The 12,539-nt window shown below is 68.1% G+C and overlaps 4 protein-coding genes across 4 annotated transcripts; 1 reads left to right on the top strand and 3 right to left on the bottom strand.

The window, feature by feature from the left end:
- Positions 1-534: 534 nt before the first annotated feature.
- Positions 535-3,167, bottom strand: FA09DRAFT_301680 (regulator of G protein signaling superfamily; the record flags this gene model as incomplete). Its single annotated transcript, XM_025740373.1, has 2 exons — positions 535-2,736; positions 3,132-3,167. 2 exons carry the CDS (start codon positions 3,165-3,167, stop codon positions 535-537), a joined length of 2,238 nt encoding a protein of 745 aa, XP_025595556.1.
- An 805-nt stretch (positions 3,168-3,972) lies between these two features.
- FA09DRAFT_145710 (hypothetical protein) lies at positions 3,973-5,985 on the bottom strand. Its single transcript, XM_025739146.1, has 2 exons — positions 5,959-5,985; positions 3,973-5,828 (listed from the first exon to the last, which is right to left on the bottom strand). The coding sequence occupies exon 2, from the start codon at positions 5,619-5,621 to the stop codon at positions 4,032-4,034; it is 1,590 nt and encodes a 529-aa protein (XP_025595555.1). The 5' UTR covers positions 5,622-5,828; positions 5,959-5,985; the 3' UTR covers positions 3,973-4,031.
- Positions 5,673-9,793, bottom strand: FA09DRAFT_332200 (hypothetical protein). Its single transcript, XM_025743361.1, has 11 exons — positions 9,356-9,793; positions 8,874-9,224; positions 8,480-8,748; positions 8,019-8,425; positions 7,839-7,958; positions 6,741-7,784; positions 6,485-6,684; positions 6,365-6,423; positions 6,260-6,313; positions 5,956-6,205; positions 5,673-5,894 (listed from the first exon to the last, which is right to left on the bottom strand). The coding sequence occupies exons 1-11, from the start codon at positions 9,632-9,634 to the stop codon at positions 5,727-5,729; spliced, it is 3,201 nt and encodes a 1,066-aa protein (XP_025595554.1). The 5' UTR covers positions 9,635-9,793; the 3' UTR covers positions 5,673-5,726.
- Positions 9,794-10,199: 406 nt separating this feature from the next.
- On the top strand, positions 10,200-11,868 carry FA09DRAFT_341208 (hypothetical protein; the record flags this gene model as incomplete). The annotated part of the gene is made up of 2 exons (XM_025744415.1): positions 10,200-10,798; positions 11,007-11,868. The coding sequence occupies 2 exons, from the start codon at positions 10,200-10,202 to the stop codon at positions 11,866-11,868; spliced, it is 1,461 nt and encodes a 486-aa protein (XP_025595553.1).
- Positions 11,869-12,539: the final 671 nt, after the last annotated feature.

The raw sequence follows: 12,539 nt of genomic DNA, 5'->3' as shown, positions 1-12,539 counted from the left end.
ACACACGGGCCAGCGTGGCGGAGGTCCATGCGGCCTGCGTCGCAAATCACATTACAGCGTAAAGTCGGGACGAGAGAGTTAGGGTGAAGGGGCCGGAGGGAACGCAGGGCGAGGCGAGGGCTGGCGAAGAGACAGCCATGCGGCGGGCGTGACTTGCGCCGCTTGCCGACGACATGACAGAACAGCGCCGGACTCAGTGGCACGCGGAGGTGGGAGAGACGCGCGAGGAGGCACGGAGGGGTGGTGGACATCGTGACGGACGTAAATCGGCGGTCGGGTCGAGTCGAGTTGCCATTCTAGCAGCAGGCCGAAGAGAGCAGAGAGCATCGCGCGGTCCAGCCGGGGGTGTAACTGGCAAACGCAGAGCGAGGTCGCGAGGTAGGGCACGCGCACAGAAGGAAGGATGCGCGAGGTAGAGCAGACCCGAGAGGCCGAAAATTAAGATACGAAGCTTGAGCGCGGGATGCGCGCCGGAGTGAAAGAGTTGTGTAGGTGAGAGTAGGTCGGATACGCGCAGAAGAAGTCGAGATCGGGCTACTTGGCGATCGGACCGCCCGACGAGCTGGCCACGCGGAGCGGCGCTGCGCTCGTGGCGGCCGAGGCGCGCATCTCGCCCAGCTCCATGGCGTCGACGACGGCCTTGCCAATGGCCGGGCCGCTCGAGTCGTTGGGGTCCAGGCGGCCGCTCTCGAGCGCCTCGGTGTACTCCTCGACGCTGCGCACGAGGCTGAGGAAGCGTGCATCCTTGATGAAGCGCGGCACCGAGTCGGTGGCCATGAGGCGGAAGATGTGGTCCTGGATGCGCTCGTACAGGCGCACCATCGTCTGCAGCTGGCTGGCGTGCAGCGGCGCCTTGGGCATCGACGCGTGCACCGCCGCGCGCCGCTCCTCCAGGCCGCCGACGCCGCCGCTGCCGTGGCCCTGGCTGCTGCCCGGCGCAGACGCGTTGAAGCCCTGCGTCTGGCCGCGCACCTCCTGCGCCGAGACGCTCTCGACGCCCTCGCCGCCCGGGCCCTTGGCGTCGCTGATGACCTTGTTCATGTAGGCGACGAGGTCGGCGCGCAGGTTGTGCTCGATGTTCAGCTCGCACGGCGAGGCGGGCGCCAGGTAGGTGTTGTAGATGACGAAGGCCATCGCGATCAGGTCCTGCTGATGCCGCTCCATCGCCGTGAAGCCGTACTGGTTCGTACTGGAGCTCTGGCCGCCGCGGCCCAATCGCCGCCCGACGGCGCTGGCCATGCCGCCGCCTGCGCTCGAGCCCTTGGCATCGGCACCTGGCGCGCCTGGCCGCACGGCCACGGCGCTGCTCGTCGTGTGGAAGCGCCGCTTGAAGTCCTGCACGTCGAGCCAGAAGCTCAGGTTCTCCTCGCAGAAGTTCTGCTTGAGGAACTCGCGGAAGAGGCTGCGCAGCGCCGGCTCCTCGAGGATCTGCTTCAGGCGGTTCGTGTTGCTGTCGCGCGAGTTGTACGTCGACGAGCCGCCGGGGCCGCCCGTCGTGATGCTGTCGCCCAGGTGCAAGCTGGGCTGGCTCGACGACGCGCCGTTGCCGCCGTGCGCGACGAACTCACTGCGTAGCCGCTCGCTGGCCGACGGCCGCCGCGCAAGGCCGCCGTTCGAGCCAGAGTTCTCCGTGCCCGCCGAGCCGTTCTTGCTGCCGTCTGGCTTGCCCGAGGCCGTGCTGCCGCCGTCTGCGCCGCTGTTGGCGCCGCTGATGTTGAGCGCGTGCTGCATGTCCTCCTCGAGGCCCGCGCCCGAGTGGAAGCTCTGCGTCTGCTGCATCTCGGCGAGGTGCGCATAGCCGGGCCAGCGCGCCACGCCGCGCCCGCGGTCCGTGCAGCCGTACATGGCCTTGTAGTGGCAGCGGAACTCGCCCTCGGTGATGCGCCCGCTGCCGTCGTCGCCGCGCACGGCAATGTTGGCGTGCTCGTCCGAGTCCTTGCGGCTGCGGTCCATGACGAGCTCGATGAGCCCGAGCCGCACAAAGTGTGCTGCAACCTCGGCCGCCTCGTCGCGCCCGCAGATGGTGGTGAAGTCGCAGAGCCAGTCGAGTGCGGCAATGGCTGAGAAGCAGTGCTTCATGACGCGCGTCGCCGAGCCGCCCTTGGCCGGCTTGATCTTGTCGATGATGTCCTGCATCTCGATGCCCATCGTGCGGTCAAAGTCGCCCTCGGACGGCGCCGCGCCGTCGGAGGAGGCGCCGGCGGCGGTGGGCGGGTAGTTGGGCTGCCGCCCGACGAAGCGGCGGAAGATGACCTCGATGACGGGCCGGTTGATTAGCAGCTCGTCGTCGTGCGAGCGGCGCTCGAGGTGCAGCAGCTTCATGCAGATGGGCTGCGAGCTGAACACCTTGAGCAGGTGCTCGCCGTTGATGCCGTTCTTGGTGATGAAGCGCTCGAGGATGTGCAGGCCCTTGGGCGTGATGAGGTACACACCCTTGTCCTTGAAGATGCTGCTGCCCTGGTCCGCCGCATTCTCGATGAGGCGCGCGTCCATGAAGTGCTGGCAGATGCCCTTGGCCATGTCGCGGTTCATGCTGAACGTCGTCGTGGTCGTCGTCGTGACGACGCGACTTGGCTCCTTCGGATCTGGCGCGCGGTTGCTCTGCGAGAACTTCAGCGCGGCGAGGTTCTCGGCAGCCTCATCGGTGGTGAAGGAGTTGTGGTACGTCTTGAAGTACTGGCGGTGCGTCTGCAGCTGCAGCGAGACGATGAGCGTGGCGAAGAGGTCGTGCGTGTCCTGGTCGAAGGGTAGCGTAAGTCGTGCGGGCCAGCGGGTGCTGCAGAGTACATGTAAAGACAGGAGAACGGAGCTGGCAACGTGCCAGGCGCGCGCATAGAGCGCCCGTCGAGCAGCGCTCAGATGCCATCGCCCGAAGCAGCAAGAGTGTGACGACAGGCTCGCTCGCGCTGCCTGCCATACTCCAGAGCAGATGCAGCTCAAGACTCCTTTGGCGCCGCAAGGTCTCACACTGCTGCACATGACATGCGAGCGGCGACAGCTAACTCTTGCCGAGCGCCGCCTCGCGCTTCGCAAGTGCAGCCGCGCATACATGCTCCCTCGCCATCCACTCCTCTGATGCGCGCCCGGCTCGCGCCTGTCTACATGTTTCCCGTCCAGCACACCACACTCACCTTGGCGAACGGCCGTCCCCTGCGCGTCGTCTTCATCATGCGGCTGCTGGTGCGCTGGCGCGTGCGCTGCTGCGCCTGCGCCTCAGCCGACTGCGAGTCGAGCGACGTGCTCGAGCTCGCCATCGCTCAGACGAGAGGGGCACGACGTGCCGCGTGTGTGGCGCAGAGAAAGTCGCTGTGGTGTGGTAGCGCAGAGCTGCGCAGAGAGAGAGGACGCAAGGCCGCGCGTGCGCGGATGGCACGGCACCGGCGAGCGCCGAGGAAGAAGGACGCGCGGAGAAGAGGGCGGCGCGGCGCTAGAGGCTCGGGCGAGCGCTGGAGAGGTGCAGAGCAGGGCTGCGCAGTGGCCGTGTGCTTCGCAGCCGGCGGATGTACGCAGCAGAGGTGCTGTGCTCGTGTGCGCCGTTATCGGCGGGGTGCGTCAGGGGCGCTTTGGACGCGCGGTGGTGTGGGGTTCTGCGAGCGAGCAGGGCGAGTTCTGCTCGGGCAGAGAAGGCGGCGCGAGCGCGAGGGTGAGAGAGGGAGGGAGAATTAGCGGAGCAGCGGGCGATGTAGAGAGGAGCGAAGGCAGCGAGGGCACGGGCGGGAAGGTGGGAGAGAGAAGGAGGGCGACGGCGAGCAGTGCCGGACAGAGGCGAGGCAGCTTGGAGGCGCACGGCGGCGGCGAGGAGCTGAGCAGCACAAAGCAAGGCACGCCGCCTGCAGGCGCGGCGCGTCGCCTCTCTGCTGCGGGCGGGCGCAGCGCTGCAGCGCGGCCAGCCAGAGACAGCTCGGCGCCCGCCCTCGCGCCACAAGCAAGCAGCGCAGAGCGAGCGCCCTTGCAGCGCGCCGCCGCCATCCCGATGGATGGACGGACCCACCGCGGCCAACTCCAGCGCTGCCGCAGCCGCAGCGAGCACCTCACCCAGCATAGCATTTGCGTCTGCCAGATGCAGGACACAAAGAAGGCGCAAGGGCGCCCAGAGTTCGAGCAAGCTGCAGCAGAGGCAGCCATCGTCGCAGCTCTCCCTTCGAGGGCAGGCCCTCGCGTGCTCGCTGCCTCGTGCCGCCTCGGCCGTGCCGCAGCAGTCCCGGACACAGCGAGTTTGCCGAGCGTCGTCGACTGCGGCTGCCGGGAGCCGAGCCGGTCAGCCGTCTCATGGGCTGGTCGCACGCGCAGACGCCGGCTCCTTTGCCCGACGTCCTCGGCGACGGTGCAAGGAGCGGCCGCGGGAGAAGCGCCGCTGCGTTGTTTGTTGCGCCGCGTCGACGCCGAGCTCTCGCCCGAGGGTGCCGGTCGGAGCACCCAGGCATGAATAGAAGGCCACGAGCACGGCCTTCTATGTGCTGCGATGGCCCATTCACGCCGCCGAAGCAAGCTTTCGCCGACACACAACGCTTGGCAGGCAGCATCAGCGAGCCGGCCTCTCGGAGTGCGCCACAAATAGAAAGCGGAGCAAGGCACCGCCAGCCGACGGCGGGGATGGCGCGCGCGGCTCGGATGTGACGGATGTCGCGCGGTACGTGCGAGAGACGGGCGCCGCTGTTCGCACGGCAACGAGCTGCACATCCTCCGAGACACCACGGAGTGCGCGCCGCTGCAGCGATGCTCTGGCAGGCGCAGCTCGTGCAGCGCAGCAAGGACCTTGCCACGCTGCTCCGAACGTACCAGGCCCCGAGCTCGCCATCGAGAGGGCGCAGACAACGACTGCCTCGTCTGCGGCGGCAGCGGCAGGTCGCGCTCCGGGCGAGACTCACCAGCAGACGGGCAGGATGTGCGGCACAAGCGCTGTGCGGATGGGTCTGTACGCCCTGTCGGGCTTGCGTGCGTGGCGCTTGACGACGAGAGGCAGCCGAGCAGGCGCACAGCACAGCAAGGACGCGAGCCGAGAGGTAGCCGAATGGGACAGGGGTTGGGGGCTGTGAAGAGGCGAAGAGAGGGGCGCAGAGGTGGATGTGGAAGAGAGGCAAACATACTGGGCCACATAGCAGCACGGCAGAGACAAAGGCGGCCTGTGCCGTGCTGCATCTCGCTCGCTCAGGCTCAGGGTGCAGCGCGCGCAGGGGCGTGGGGCAGCAGCAGAGGCGGCCTGAGCGGCGGGGGCCCGGCGCTCGGACGCGAGGGCGACCGCCGCACTGCTGATGCCGAGCTCTCAGGAGCGAGACAGGCTCTGCGCTAATTCGCCAGGCACCGAGCGCATGGCAGCGAGGAACGGTGCAGCGGCGTGGCGGCGTACCTCTGCGCAGCCGCCAGCCGCCAGGGCCATCCGCTTGCGCGCGCTGCGCATCGCCCTCCTCCATCGCGACCGCGGCTCGGGGGCCCCTCGGCCATGCGCAGCGTCCGCTGTGCCTAGACCGCCTCGCTAGCGCACGCTTAATGCTCCGAGCCGGTGCGGGAGTGCGGCGCCGCACCCGCATTGGCCGCCGGCAGTGTGGCAGCTCAGCTCCGCGGAACGGTAGGCACGCTAGCGACCCAGGACAAGGGAATGCGCGCACAAGGAGCCGCAGCATGTCGCGCGCGAACAAGAGCCTCACGGCCCTCTGCTGCCCAATCGGGCCGAAGCATGAAACCAAGATGCATTTCCCGCCGCGGCCAGTGCGGACAAGGAGCAGTGCTCACTTTGCCTCGCGCACAAAGAGACAGAGCCACAGCAGACTCGCAGCCCAGAGGCCGCCGGTGATGATGGCCAGCGACGCCACGTCGGGGAACCAGAAGGCCTGCGAGTCGAAGCCAAACACCGTCAGGATCGTGGCCGCCGGCACTTCGATGGAGAGGCCGTAGCGCTGGATGGCGGTAGATGTCAGCAGGGCTCCGCAGCGCCGCAGCACCGCAGCGCATACTAACGACCTCAGTGAGACTCAGCGTCTTGAGCTCGTTGATGAGCAGCGCCTCAAAGGCGGCGTGCATGAAGCTGCCGTGCAGCGCCCAGCGCAGATACACGGGGATGCGGTCGCGGTTGATGAGCAGGCCGGCAAAGAGCAGGTTGAAGAGCATCGTGAGCGTGCCCACGAGGTTCGCCACGCCCGTGTCCTTGATGGCGATGCTGATGAAGAGCACCGCGGCGCTCGCAGCGAGCGAAAAGAGCACGAGGACGCTGCGTTGCATGGGTCAGCTGAGGTCTCGTGGCGCAGTGTCGGGAGCAACGCACAGGAGGAACTTCCAGAAGATGTCGACCTTCGGCACAAGGCCCACCGCAAAGTACCTGTGCCCAGCGCGTCAGCAGAGCGGCAGGAGGCGCACTGGTGCGACGTACACGATGGAGCCAAAGATGAACGGCGGAATGACACGCAGCGGCAGCACGTCGAAGATTAGCTGCGCAGCAACAGAGTTTCGTCAGCGATGGCCACTTGCGTTGCACTTGGGCACGACGCACCTTGGAGAAGAAGTACGTGACGGGCGAGTAGTAGCCATTGGCGCGCTCGCGCACGAACAGGGCCCGCTCGTTGGCAAAGACGCCGAGCGACGTGAGCGTGGAGAAGGCAAAGAGTGAGAGCAGGAAGAAGAAGAGGCCCAGCCGGTTCTGGAAGCCCGCAATGTCGTTGGTGATGCCCGAGTAGAGGACGCCGCAGAAGACTGGGCGCAGAAGTGTCAGCAGAAGGAAGCAGAGGCAGAGGGCCGGGCCAACGCACGAGCAAGCACGACGCTCATCGCATAGTGCGCCGCCATGAGCTGCGGGTTGCGGTAGAGGTTCTTGAATGCGCGGCCGGAGAGAATGACGAGCTGCGTGAAGAGACTGGCCTTGTCGTAGCCGCGCAGCGTGCGGTCCGCGTCGCTGACGTCTGGCAGTTCGTTGCCGTCCGCATCGCGCGGCGCAGCCTCGAATGCCACGATCTCATCGTGCGTCTGTCGGGCAATGTCGCTGGCGGCAAACGCATCGACCAGCGCCGCCAGCTGCGGCGCTATCTTCGTCGGGCCGTGCGGCCGCGCGCCAAAGGCATTGCGCACGCCCGTCGCCAGTCGGCTCGTCTTCTGCCGCAGCGACGAGGGCGTGCTCGGCGTGCCGGCCGCGGCGGTCGAGTTGGAGCGCGTGCGCAGCTCCGTGTCCGTCGCGGCACTGTGCGGGCCCGCCTCTTCGTCGCGGTAGCCTGAGCCGACCGCAGGCGCCGCGACGCTGGAGCCGTTGGCGGAGCCAGACGGCGTCGAGTTCGTGGCCGACGCAGTGAGATCGACGAGGTGGTCGCCTAGGTTGAAGCCCGCGGGGCAGCCGTGCTCGATCGACTCGAAGTATGGCCCGCACTTCTCCAGCGGTCCCGAGTACACGGCCTTGCCGGCAGCGAGCAGGACGAGGTGGTCGAAGAGCGCGACGATGTTCGAGCGCGGCTGGTGGATCGAGAAGACGACGGTGCGGTTGTAGTTGCGCGCCAGCGTGACGAGGCTCTCGACGACGTTGTGTGCGTTGTACGCATCGAGGCCACTGGTGGGCTCGTCGCAGAAGAGGATGCTCGGGCTCGTGACGAGCTCGCAGGCAATCGAGACGCGCCGCTTCTCGCCGCCGCTGATGCTGCGGTGGCCGGCGTCGCCGACGCGCGAGTCCTTGACGCCCAGCAGGCCCAGCTCGGCAATCGTCTCGAGGGTGCGGAAGCGCTTGGCGGCGATGGACATCTCACGCGGCAGGCGCAGCAGGGCAGAGTAGAGCACCGTCTCGTACACAGTCAGCGTGGACATGAGGCAGTCTGCACGGCATTGTCAGCCCAAGGAGACCCGGGATGGGCAATGCTGAGGCGCACCCTCTTGGTCGACAAAGCCGACGACGCGCTTGTAGTCGGCGTTGCTGATGCTGCGGCCGTTGACGAGCACGCGGCCGGAGCTGGAGCCGCGCTTGTTGCGGCCAGCCAGCAGGTCCAGGACTGTGTCGCACCATCAGCATGAGGTCACGCGCGAGCAGCAGCAGACGCCCAGCTACGCACAGGTCGACTTGCCCGCGCCACTTGCGCCCACGATAGCCATGACCTGGCCGGGCTTGACAGTGCCGGAGATGCCGTCGAGCACGAGCTTCTCGCCGACGCGGTACGAGAGGCCGTCGAAATGCAGCGTGGCGGGCACATGGTCTGCCATGAGGCGTGCCGCCTCATCCTCCGGCAGACGCACGCTGCCGAGCTCCTCGTGCTTGTAGTGGCGCCCCAGGAACCACAGCGCCGCGCTCACCGCCAGCACGACGAGGAATGCCGCCGCCGCCGAGAAGATGACCCAGAAGAGCCGCGGCGGCGGCGGAGGTGCCGGCTGCGCGTAGCCCGGCACCTGCGAGTAGTGCACGCACTCGCCCGACTGGCACGAGAGGAAGATGGCCTCGTCGCCGAAGACGTCGCCGATGAGTCTGGCATGTGTCAGCAAGGATGCGGCGAGCAAAGCAGTCCATCTCGCAGCTCACTGTGACATGCCCGGCTCGTCAAAGCGGCATTGCCGCTTGCCATCCTTGCCCGTCTTGCACGTCATGCTTCCGGGGCCCTTGATCTCTTCCGTGAGGAAGTCGCCAATGTCGACGCTGCCGCTCTCGCCGCAGAGCATGCGCCCCGGAATGCACTCGCACTTGACCTTGGCACACGTGTGCTTCGTGCTGTTGCTGCCGCTGCTGCGCTCCAGCGTCTCGACGCACTCGTCGAGGCCGCAGTAGAAGGACTCTTGCTGCCCGATCCAGAACTGTGGCGGAGAGTGTCAGCGCGCCAGCTGCAAGAAGTGGAGCCGTCGCTCCTCGTGCAGAAGCAAGACACTCCTTGGCGCCTCGCACCACCTCACGCGGCCTTCAACGCTCGCCTCACACTCACCTGGAAGTTGCAAGTCGCGTCCTCCCTCTCGCAGCTAAACGTGACACGCGGCGGGCGGCCGGGGAGCATCTCGGTGATCTTCTTGTTCGTCACGTCGCACTCCTGGAAGCTCTGGCGCACCGTCGCGCCGCCCGTGTAGCACGTGCCGTTCTCGCCGAGGCGCTCGCCGTGCAGGCGCACCTCGGCGCACGGGTTCACGCCGCCGCCGTCGTCGTGCCCCAGCGTGGTGTTGGACGGCGGCACGCACACGTTGCAGTTCAGCCCGCTCCAGCCGGGCGCACACTCGCATGTGTCGCCCGTGCGCGGATAGCGCTTGCTGCCCTCGGCTGGCGAGCCGCAGAGCGGCGTCAGCTGTTGGGTGAGAGCGGTGAGATGGGCAAATGGAGGACGTGCGCAGCAGAGAAACGGGCGAGGAGCGGGGGGCGGTGGCAGACACGGCGATCAGCACAGCACTGACTCGCACTCTTCTCCTTTCCACTCACGCAGTCCTGCCCGCCAAAGCCCACGGGACAGGCGCAGAGGCCGTCGTACTCGCTGCACGTGCCGTACTGCGCACAGGTGAACGCGGGCAGCTGGCAGTTGAAGCATGCGGGGCACTCGGGGCAGTCGGCGGGCCGCTTCGGCGGGTCAAAGGCGAGCGCTGACAGTGAAGATGAGCCGGGTGGGTAGAAGGCGAACTCGAGCCCGCTGGCGGCGGCGCTGGAGCAGAGCAGTGCGCCCAGCGCCACGAGGAGCGCGGCGAGGAGCGAGAGGCGCGGCATGATGCGGAGGAGGCGCACGCGCGGGACGGGCCGCGGCGGGCGCAGCGGCGGCGGAGGTGAGCGCTGCGGGAGCGGCGAGGGTGAGACGTGCGAGGCGGAGGTGGTGGTGAGAGGCAGGCTCGGCGGGTGCCAGAGGCGCAGTCGCTGACACGACGCTCGCGGTCGCTGTGTTGCGAGAGAGAGGCGCGCACGTCAGGGTGCAGCGCACGGGCGCAGCCGGCGGGCCAGCCACACGCCGCGCCGCCGCCGGCCCGCGGGCGCGCCTTGCAACGTCGCATCTGGCGCGCACAGCAGGGAGCAGCACCGTCGGTGCTCAGCCTCGGCGTCAGGCTGGATTGTGGGCCACACTCCATGCGCAGACGGCGCCGCCAAGAGTCAGCATCTGGCCTGCAGCGGCGCAGCTGGCGGGCCCGAGGTGCGGGCGCGCGCAGGGAGCGTGGGAACGCCGCATGCGATTCAGCCGCGCCCTCGGGAGGCGGGCGAGCCGGCGCCGGCGCGGGGCAGCGAGGTGAGAGAGGAGGCCGACAGCGACGGGCTACGCTCCTGCCTCTCCACACCACAAGCCATGTCCGCCGACGCCCCCAGCGGCAGCCGCAGCGCCGCCGCGCTCGAGCCCGCGTGGCAGTCCGCCAGCGCATCCGCCGCGCCCCGGCTGGCGGCGCTGCAGCGCGCGCTCCCGGCGCTGCCGTCCCCGGCGCTGCGCATCCAGCGCGTGGCCCAGCTCGACGCCGAGCTGCTCGACGCTGAGCTGCTCTCGCTGCTGCTCTCGCCGCTCAGCAGTGCTCTGGCGCTCCTCTCGCCGGCGCGCAGCTATGCGCCCGAGCTGCGCCTGCTGCTCGAGGGCACGCTGGCGTACTTCAGCCTCTCGCCGCTGTCGCGCGCCGCCTCGTACGGCGCCTCGCTGCAGAACCTGCGCTGGCGCAACGAGTGGGCCCACGCGCGCCGCGGCCTGCAGAGCACGGCGCGCGATGCGCCCCTGGCAACGTGGCAGCGCGTGGCGCACCCGGCCCTCACCGTGCTCGTGCCGTATGCGCTGGCGTGCGCCGAGCGCAGGCGGCTCGGCGGCGCGCGCTCGGGGCGCACGGAGCGCGCCATCGAGTACGCGCAGAAGGTGTACGCGGCCGCCAGCCTGGCCAGCTTCGTCGCGTTCCTCGCAGACGGCAAGTGAGTGTGGTGTGGAGCGAGCGCGGGAGAGAAGGGAGGGGCAGGAGGGCTGGCGGTAGCAAGGCCAGACGCAGGACAGGCCATCGCAGGCGAGCGGCCACGCGCAGAGTGTCGTCAAGCATGCGCAGTCCGCGAACACCTCGCGCCTGGCCCTGCTGGTAGCGTGCTGCCTCGCGATGCCTCCCCTTTGCTGACCTCCGCTACGCAGGTACCGCACGCTGACGGACCGGCTGCTCGGCATGCGTCTCGTCTATGCGCAGCGCGACGCCTCGCGCGCCATCTCCTTCGAGTTTCTCAACCGGCAACTGGTGTGGCACGCTTTTACCGACTTTCTCCTCTTCCTGCTGCCGCTCTTGCGACCACGGCGGCTGCTGCGCAAGCTGCTGCGCCTGCCCACGCATCCGCTGCTGCTCGGCACGCTGCTGCATCTGCTGCCCTCGCGCGTTGCCTCTGCCGCCGGCCTCTCGCGCTCGCCCAGCGGCGCGCCGCAGTTCAAGGCGCCCGCCTTCCTGCGCCGCTCGACGGGCAACGACGCACCGAGTGCGCCGTGCGCCGATCTACCAGAGGGCGTCTGCGCCATCTGCTTCACTCGTCTGCTCTCCGCCTCCTCCTCCAGCGCACTGAGCGGCATGCGCGCCGGCATTCCTTCTTCCGACCCGCTCGATCCCTCAGCACATACGCTGGCGCCGAGCCGCGTCGACCCTTCCTCCTCGCTGCCCACGCCGGCGCCGCCACGGCGCGGCGACGACGCGGCGCGGCGCGAGTGGGGCACGGGCGCACAGGGCATCAAGTATGCCGATGCGCTTGTGCACACGCCGTACGCGCCCGACTGCTGCGGCGCCGCGTACTGCTACGTCTGTCTGGCGGGACGCCTGCTGGATGAGTCTGCGCGGGAAGAGCTGGAAGAGGACAAGGCGCCGTGGACGTGCCTGCGCTGCGGAGAAGGCGTCAGGAGCGCACAACGCGTCAGCGACGTGCTGCTGCTGGAGGAGGATGAGGAGAAGCGCTTGGCGCAGAAGACGGCGCCAGAAGAGGAAGACGAGGAAGAGCTGGATCTGCTTGGGGAATGAACACGCATCTTCGCCCATCTGCCCCCTCTTCCGCATGCCTCGTCTCCTGTGCTGGACAAGCCGGAAGACGTGGTACGAGCCGGCACATGTGGAGTGTCTCACGCTGGTAACGCCGTACACTGTAACGCTCACGCCTACCAAGCTTCTGCACATGCTTCGAGCAGCAGGCTCATTCTCGAACCTGACAATACGCATCTGTGCTCGAGCGTGTGCGCAGATGTGCCCCTTGCGCGCGGCACGCTGCCCTCAGGCTCGTGGTGCAGCCAAGTGGCAGGGACCGCATAGCCGGGGGGAACCAAGATAGCCTGCTCACGTTCGCCAAAGCAGCAAGACGAAGGCAGGCAAGTGCGGACGGCACGGCGTCTGACACATGGAGGGCGACGCAGCGCCTCACCGCCAACGTGCCCATTGTGCACCTTGCCCTTCTCGACACCCTGCCCCGGATCCGCATCGCCTTCCCGTCTCCAGCGTCCACGCGCAGCACTTGGCTCCCTTGGTGTCGCTCCTCGTTCTACGCCGGCTGAACATGTGAGCCCTCCTGCTTTTCTCACCGCTCTGCGGCACCTTTCCCCTTCCCTCTCCTCTCCTCTTCCTCCGCACTCGTTTCCAGCACATGGTCAACGCGAGAATTGCATGATGATACAGCGGCCCGACGTCCTCGCGCCTTTTAT

The sequence above is a fragment of the Tilletiopsis washingtonensis genome (assembly GCF_003144115.1).
Source record: "Tilletiopsis washingtonensis strain MCA 4186 unplaced genomic scaffold FA09scaffold_23, whole genome shotgun sequence".
Taxonomy (NCBI): Eukaryota; Fungi; Basidiomycota; class Exobasidiomycetes; order Entylomatales; genus Tilletiopsis; species Tilletiopsis washingtonensis.
This window is presented reverse-complemented; position numbering and strand designations above follow the sequence as displayed.

Coding starts and splice junctions, on each gene's coding strand:
- FA09DRAFT_145710 (XM_025739146.1), bottom strand. CDS start 5,621: ATGCTGCGGCTCCTTGTGCGCGCATTCCCTTGTCCTGGGTCGCTAGCG.
- FA09DRAFT_332200 (XM_025743361.1), bottom strand. CDS start 9,634: ATGCCGCGCCTCTCGCTCCTCGCCGCGCTCCTCGTGGCGCTGGGCGCA. Junction 6,685..6,740: donor GATGAGCGTCGTGCTTGCTC/GTGCGTTGGCCC, acceptor TTCTGCGCCCAG/TCTTCTGCGGCGTCCTCTAC. Junction 6,314..6,364: donor TTCATCTTTGGCTCCATCGT/GTACGTCGCACC, acceptor CGCTGGGCACAG/GTACTTTGCGGTGGGCCTTG.